Source organism: Myotis brandtii, unplaced genomic scaffold, assembly GCF_000412655.1.
Source record: "Myotis brandtii unplaced genomic scaffold, ASM41265v1 scaffold423, whole genome shotgun sequence".
In the NCBI taxonomy this organism is placed as follows: Eukaryota; Metazoa; Chordata; class Mammalia; order Chiroptera; family Vespertilionidae; genus Myotis; species Myotis brandtii.
In genome coordinates, this window is record NW_005366214.1 from 4,427,655 (window position 1) to 4,436,226 (window position 8,572).

At 44.1% G+C, this 8,572-nt stretch overlaps 1 protein-coding gene across 1 annotated transcript in view; it reads left to right on the forward strand.

Annotated features, from left to right (window-relative positions):
* The window catches only part of RTN1 (reticulon 1), a 198,320-nt gene that overhangs the window by 103,811 nt on the left and 85,937 nt on the right, over positions 1-8,572 (forward strand). Inside the window, exon 4 of the mRNA XM_014545954.1 lies at positions 8,100-8,568. Coding sequence (XP_014401440.1) covers positions 8,100-8,568 — 469 coding nt within the window. The remainder of the gene's footprint in view (positions 1-8,099; positions 8,569-8,572) is intronic.

The following is an 8,572-nucleotide window of genomic DNA, read 5'->3' on the forward strand; positions in this document are numbered from 1 at the left end:
CATAAGATCCTACATAGAAATTGAAGGAAAGGAAAACATTCTAAACAAAAAAGTTCTGTTTATCATTGTTTAATAAATAAGAAAATCACCAATTCTGGGGACTATTTCTAATTATGTGAATCATGAATCAGGAGAAATTCTAATTTAGAACAATTTCAGTCACAGACCCTGAAGCTTAAGCAAGGAGTCTAATCTATTTCCTTCAATTCCAGTAGACTATTTCCTTTTGTAACTTCCTCCAACATAACTGTTTTCATCTTGCTAAATAATTATACACTGAGTACAGAGGCAAAAATTCTTACATTTTTAAATATTGAAAGTTTCTTCTCAGCAAGTATCAGTCAAAAGTACAAGTGAGGCATTTTAGATAAATCATAATTTCCCTGATGCACCAGCTCATTGACCCATGGGCACCATGTTGTTTCTGACACACACACACCTAGAGCTTGTTTTGGTGGTCATGGATTTTTTTGAGGTGTTAGCCTCAGAAAGGCCAACAATCCAGAGATAATCATTAAACCACCCAGCTTCCCTTAAAAAGAAAGGAGCAATAAAAGGTAAATCAATTTTAATTTAATTTTCTTTTCTTTGTTAATCCTCACCTAAGGATATTTTTCCATTGATTTTTAGAGAGAGTGGAAGGGAGAGGGAGAGACAGAGAGAAAGAAACATGAAATATGTATGTGAGAAAGACACATCGATCGGGTGCCTCCTGCATGCACCCTGGCCATGGCTGGGATTGAGACTGCAACTGAGGTATGTGCCCTTGCCCAGAATCAAACCCAGGACCCTTTAGTCCATAGGCCGCGACACTCTATCCACTGAGCAAAACTGGCCAGGGCCAATTTTAATTTTAACTCTTTGAAAACTACTATTGCTATTTCCTTGCATTGATGAGGTCTGTGATTCTCCTACACATTTTCAAAATTCATTCTTTTATTTAAAAAATACTTATTGAGTGACTTCTCTATGTCAGACATGTGCGAGACACCAGATACATTGCAGTACAAGATTTATGAAGTCCCTATGCTCATGGAGTTTACCTGCTAGTGAGAGGAGACAATAAAAGGAAACACATAAATAGGTAGTGTTTATGGAGTGTGAGTGCTATAAAGAGTGATAGAGTGTTGGGTGTGAAGGGTCAGGGATGGCCTCTCTGAGAATGCGACATGTGATCTGAGATCTGAATGAGGAGAAGGACCCCACAATTCAAAGAGAGGGGCCCAGGAACAGAGGATAGCAAATGCACAGGCCCCAAGGCTAAATTGTGGAAGACGGTGTAAAGGAGTAAGGAAGAAGTATGGAATAGAACTGAGTTGGAAAGGTAGGCGGAGCCTAGATTATTCAAGGCTTCATGTACTAGGATAAGGAATTTGGATGTTGTTTCAAATGCAATGGGAAACTATCGGAGGGTTTAAGCTGGGAAGTACCATCATTCATTCCACAAATATACATTAACCATTTACTCCAGGCATTGTACCATCAGCACTGGGGTTCTATGATGAATCACAAGATTGCTGCCTGCATGGAACTTGCGTTCTAGTTGGGAAGACTTACACACAAGTAAATGAATATATAATATAACATTAGGTAGTTACAATGGTTATGAAGAAAAATAAAACAAGATACAGTGTAAGAAGGGGATGAGGAGGTGGGGAGGTGAGGAAAGGCTTCGCTTTGCTGGTGGCTTTGAGCAGAGACCTGAATGGGATGAGGGAGCAAGCCAGGTAGATAGCTGAGGAAGGACAGCCAGTGAAGAAGCTGCAGCTGGGAATGTCCTGTGTGTTCAAGTTGCACGGGAAAGTCACTGTCGCTGGAGTGGGGAGAAGGAAGGAGAGAGCGGCAGGATTAGACTCGTGTTTTCAGAGGATCCCTCTGAGTGATGAGGGGAGAGTCAGCCAGCAGCAGAGGGGACACCGGAATGGCAGCATCATTCACAGTTGGACACTGGCAACTGCAACTTGGTAAACTGGCCGTGTTCATGTTTCCTTTTATCCTTCTTAATCATATCGTCCTTATTAGCAGTGGCCACAAACACATCTTCCCAGGTAGGGTGGTTCTAACCTCCTCAGTTTCTAGATTCTATTTTATTTTTATTGACTGTTTCCAGCTTTGCTGTGTTAGTCTTGACACATAACAACCAGTATCTTAGCTAGACTCCCATAAGGTTTTAGATGAGAGTAGGAAAACTTCTCTTTTAGTCTAAAATTGTCCCAGGTTCCTCCCAGCACTTTGTTAAATTTTAGTTCCCATTAAGAATGGAGGGCAGCCCAGCCTGCAAGGCTCAGTGGTTGAACGTCAACCTGTGAACCAGGAGGTCGCGGTTCGATTCCAGTCATTGATGTTTCTATCTCTCTTTAATTGATAAAAATATATTTTAAAAAAAGAATGGAGGGCAATGTCTACACAATCTATTTAGTTCCTTTTGACTCATAAGAAGGATGAATTCTTTTAAAGGTAGTACCTTTACTTGCCCAAGATGAAACCCATCAGGCCCCTTCCTCCCACACCCCACAGTTGTCTAATAACATCCTTACTCTTGAGTAAGAGATCAACCGAAGGACTTGTATACATGCATATAAGCACAACCAACAGATGCAAGACACTGGGGGGAGAGAGGGTGGGCAAGTGTGGGGGTAGGTGAAGCCAGGCCTATGAGGGCTGAGCCTCTTGCATGAATTTCTTGCATCAGGCCTCTAGTGTTCTATAAAGAAAAAAAAGTAATGAAATAGAGACTCAACCCACCTTTTATCCTTTTAGCATCTAGGTAGAGCACAAAGCAAATATCCTCCATGAACTGATGTGAAGTCAAGTAAATTGTAGTGTTTATACCTTTGGTATTTTTCTACTTTCTCTTTCACTGTTCTTTTCTCTCTTTCTGACTTAAATATTAAGCTAAAAATTCCTTTTAAGAATTTCTAGGTTGCTTCTGTGTCCTTTAGTGGGCAAGGTCAATGGGAAAAAAAGGAGACATATGTATTACTATTTGTAATACCTTAAACAATCAAAAAAAAACAACCAAACTCTTGAGTAAATGAAGCAAGATCCTTGAGCCTTCTTTTCTGAATGCTCTAACACGTGGTTTTCAATTGAAGGTAGGTAGGGTTGCCAAATAAAAACTCAAATTTCATGGGACACACTTATATTAATAAAAAGTCATTTTTTAGCTGATATTCAAATTTAACTGGGTGTCTTGCATTTTTGTTTGCGAAATCTACCAACCCTAACGAGGTGACTACTGGAATCACTTTTGGAGTGAGTGGTTACAAAAGGCAGATGTGTGGGCCCCACCCAGACTTCCTTTCTACAAGTAGAATTTCTGAGGGCAGTTTTGAGCCTTACACCTAATTAAGAACCAGTGTTCTAAAGATTTGAGCTAGTCCTCAAATGAGCTCTATTTATCAGTACTTTCTGAGTGCCAGGCACTGTACTAGGTGCTGGAGATCTGATTTTGAACAAAAATACCTTGGCTGCCCTTTGCCCTCAGTGGGTGCTTTCAGTTTGGGGTCAGGGAGATTGGGGGAGGGTGAAGAGACGGACATTAATCAAATCATCACACAAATACAAACCACCCGGGGCTTCCGGTTGTGCAGGATGAGCCAGCACAAACCTGTTTCCTGAAGGACCCATTCCCAGGCTGGCTTGCACCCAGGATGAGCTGCCCTGCAGGGCCATTTGTAACCCAAGGCCCTGCTTACCTCTTAGGAATGTTGAACAAGCTGGAGTTTGGTCAGCCCTGCAGGTTAGATGGTCAGACAGAGGCTTCCAATGGGAGAAACTGGACTAGTATGAGCCACAGGAAGGGAAGAGGTCTAAGATCAGAATTTTCTCCCTCTGTCCCATCAAAACAGCTCACTGTTCTGACTTCGTGTTTCTGGGTATGTAATTCCTGTTCATTTTACTGGCCCAGGTTCACCATTTCTGAGTGACCTCTGACACCCCATTTTTTTCTCACCCGCCACATGAGTCAGACACTGAGTCTGTGGTTTTTCTCTCTTCAGTGTTTCTTGAATTGTCCTGTCTTTTCTATCCCTATGGCCACTACAACTCATTAGGTTGTCATAATTCCTCCCTCAAGGATTGCAGTATCCTCTTAATGGGACAGAACTCAAAAATGATCTGAAAGTGATCAGTGAATTTAGGCAAGCAGTTAGAGCAGAATCCAGACTAAAGGGGTGCATTCATTTAGATTCAGATAAAGATGAACTGCCCTGCAAGGCCATTTGTAACCCAAGGCCCTGCCTACCTGCTTTGTGGTCTCCTAGGAATGTTGAACAAGCTGGAGTTTGGTCAGCCCTGCAGGTTAGATGGTCAGACAGAGGCTTTCAACGGGAGACACTGGACTAGTATGAGCCACAGGAAGGGAAGAGGTCTAAGATCAGAATTTTCTCCCTCTGTCCCATCAAAACAGCTCACTGTTCTGACTTCGTGTTTCTGGGTATGTAATTCCTGTTCATTTTACTGGCCCAGGTTCACCATTTCTGAGTGACCTCTGACACCCCATTTTTTTCTCACCCGTCACATGAGTCAGACACTGAGTCTATGGTTTTTCTCTCTTTAGTGTTTCTTGAATTGTCCTATCTTTTCTATCCCTATGGCCACCACAACTCATTAGGTTGTCATAATTCCTCCCTCAAGGATTGCAGTATCCTCTTAATGGGTCAGAACTCAAAAATGATCTGAACGTGATCAGTGAATTTAGGCAAGCAGTTAGAGCAGAATCCAGACTAAAGGGGTGCATTCATTTAGATTCAGATAAATTCCCAAATCAGTGGCTTAACATAAATAAAGTTACTTCTCACTTATAGTACAGTCTAATACAGGTCAGGCAGTTCTCCTATAAGTGCTAATTCAGGGGGAAAACCTCCTTCCATCTCTTTTTATTGAGATATAATCCACATAACATAAATGTGCCCATTTACATTTTAATAGCTTTTCGTATATTCACAGTCAACGGGAGACACTGGACTAGTATGAGCCACAGGAAGGGAAGATGTCTAAGATCAGAATTTTCTCCCTGTGTCCCATCAAAACAGCTCACTGTTCTGACTTCCGTGTTTCTGGGTATGTAATTCCTGTTCATTTTACTCGCCCAGGTTCACCATTTCTGAGTGATCTCTGACACCCCATTTTTTTCTCACCCGTCACATGAGTCAGACACTGAGTCTATGGTTTTTCTCTCTTTAGTGTTTCTTGAATTGTCCTATCTTTTCTATCCCTATGGCCACCACAACTCATTAGGTTGTCATAATTCCTCCCTCAAGGATTGCAGTATCCTCTTAATGGGTCAGAACTCAAAAATGATCTGAACGTGATCAGTGAATTTAGGCAAGCAGTTAGAGCAGAATCCAGACTAAAGGGGTGCATTCATTTAGATTCAGATAAATTCCCAAATCAGTGGCTTAACATAAATAAAGTTACTTCTCACTTATAGTACAGTCTAACCCAGCACTTTGTTAAATTTTAGTTCCCATTAAGAATGGAGGGCAGCCCAGCCTGCAAGGCTCAGTGGTTGAACGTCAACCTGTGAACCAGGAGGTCGCGGTTCGATTCCAGTCATTGATGTTTCTATCTCTCTTTAATTGATAAAAATATATTTTAAAAAAAGAATGGAGGGCAATGTCTACACAATCTATTTAGTTCCTTTTGACTCATAAGAAGGATGAATTCTTTTAAAGGTAGTACCTTTACTTGCCCAAGATGAAACCCATCAGGCCCCTTCCTCCCACACCCCACAGTTGTCTAATAACATCCTTACTCTTGAGTAAGAGATCAACCGAAGGACTTGTACACATGCATATAAGCCAGTGGTTCTCAACCTTCCTAATGCCGCGACCCTTTAATACAGTTCCTCATGTTGTGGTGACCCCCAATTTCATTGTTACAAATTGAACATAATTAAGGCATAGTGATTAATCACAAAACAATATGTAACCAGGGGGCATCTCCTGCATTAAGCGTCTGCCCCCTGGTGGTCAGTGTGTGTCATAGTGACCAGTCATTCCCAGTGGTTCTGCTGTTAGGGTCAATTTGCATATTACCCTTTTATTATATTGAGATATAATCCACATAACATAAATGCGCCCATTTACATTTTAATAGCTTTTCGTATATTCACAGAATTGTGTATCTATCACCATAATAAATCTAGAGCATTTTTGTTACCCCACCCCCCCAAAAAAAATCCATTACCCCTTAGCCATCATTCCCAAGTAGTTCTTGCTCCCAGAAGGGCCAGAGACCACTGTCTAGGATATTCTGAAAATCCTGCTCTGGGGCAAGGGAAAACCAATTTCCTGAAAACTATTGTCATGGTGATCCCAGGTAGTCTCACCAAAGGGACAGAGAAATAGGCAAGATTGCCAGTGAGGTTTTCGGCCCATCTGGATAGACACCAGGTCAGTGGCTTAACATAAATAAAGTTACTTCTCACTTATAGTACAATCTAATACAGGTCAGGCAGTTCTCCTATAAGTGCTAATTCAGGGGAAAAGCCTCCTTCCATCTCTTTTTATTGAGATACTAGAGGCCCGGTGCACAAAAATTTGTGCATTCGGGGGAGTCCCTCCGCCTGGCCTGTGACCTCTCTCAGTCTGGGATCCCTCGGGGAATGTCCACCTGCTGGCTTAGGCCCGATCCCAGGGGATCATGCCTAAGCTGGCAGTCAGACATCCCTCTGGCAGCCCGGGAGCCCTCGGGGGATGTCCACTTGCTAGCAGGGAGCAGGCCTAAGCTGCAGTTGGACATCCTTAGCGCTGCTGAGGAGGCAGGAGAGACTCCCGCCACCACCACTGTGCCGGCAGCCATCAGCCTGGCTTGTGGCTGAGAAGAGCTCCCCCAGTGGGAGTGCACTGACCACCAGGGGGCAGCTCCTGCATTGAGCATCTGCCCACTGGTGGTCAGTGTGTGTCATAGTGACCAGTCATTCCCAGTCATTCTTTCTCCTATAAGTGCTAATTCAGGGGGAAAACCTCCTTCCATCTCTTTTTATTGAGATATAATCCACATAACATAAATGCGCCCATTTACATTTTAATAGCTTTTCGTATATTCACAGAATTGTGTATCTATCACCATAATAAATCTAGAGCATTTTTGTTACCCCACCCCCCCAAAAAAAATCCATTACCCCTTAGCCATCATTCCCAAGTAGTTCTTGCTCCCAGAAGGGCCAGAGACCACTGTCTAGGATATTCTGAAAATCCTGCTCTGGGGCAAGGGAAAACCAATTTCCTGAAAACTATTGTCATGGTGATCCCAGGTAGTCTCACCAAAGGGATAGAGAAATAGGCAAGATTGCCAGTGAGGTTTTCGGCCCATCTGGATAGACACCAGGTAGAAGCCAGGCATTCATACCAGGGGGCTGGGGTACTCTCGGGTTTTGTGCTTCTCGTGAGGAGGTGAAGAGAGGGCGAAGAACAGAGGTGGGCTCCACCCTCCGAAGCCCAGTGGGATTGTGCACTGTGGAATGGGCAAAATCTCTCTCTTATAGGGCTTCACCTAGTTACACTTTTTACTAAAAAAAGAGTAAAATGATTGTTTCTTATGGGAAATATAAAGCTCAAAGATCAAGTTGTACCCCAGGATCCCAATCAGCTTTCTTTGTTTGCTTCAAGAAGGGAACACAAACTACAATGGACAAGGAATCCTGGGTGGTTTTCAGATCTGTTACTATCGGTGGGCCAAATTAAAGGGTTGTGTCCACCAGCTTAACTAATGCAATCTGTGACATTGGAAAACTTCCCTGGGAGGATAAATCAGATATCAGAAACAATGACTTCTAGAGTCTGGGTCACGTGGAAACAGAAAAAGCAACCGAGGTGCTGCTGTTGCTAAGAAGTTGCTGGGTCACTTTTTAAACAGCCAGATTAAGATAGATAGGTGTGTAAAACCCTGATTAATTGGGCCTTAACGGTCATTAGCCTTTTAGGTCAGGTGGCCTGTCTTTCCAGCACAGCCCTGGAAACATATTTTTGTGCTAATGAGCTATGTGTTTCTCAAGCAACAATAAAACTTTGTTTTATTTCTCCTCCCTGTCCATCTGTCTGTCCATGTGTGTGCGCGCCTCTTCCGCTCTCCTTCGCTCTGTGGGACGACAGAACCATCTGCTGCAGAATCCCAGGGGAAAGGCAGCATCTCCGAGGAAGAGCTGATCACTGCCATTAAAGAAGCGAAGGGGTTATCCTATGAAACATCCGAGAGCCCGCAGCCGGCGGGCCACGTGGCCGACAGGCCCGAGGTCAAGGCCAGGTCCGGGCAGCCCACCATCCCCAGCCCCTTGGACCACGAGGCCAGCAGTGCGGAGTCAGGGGACTCAGAGATCGAGCTGGTGTCCGAGGACCCGCTGGCCGCTGAGGATGCGCTGACCTCCGGTTACGTGACCTTCGGCCACGTGGGCGGCCCGCCACCTTCGCCGGCCTCGCCGTCCATCCAGTACAGCATCCTGAGGGAGGAGCGCGAGGCCGAGCTGGACAGTGAGCTCATCATCGAGTCGTGCGATGCGTCCTCGGCCTCGGAGGAGAGCCCCAAGCGGGAGCAGGACTCGCCCCCGATGAAGCCAGGCGCCCTGGCT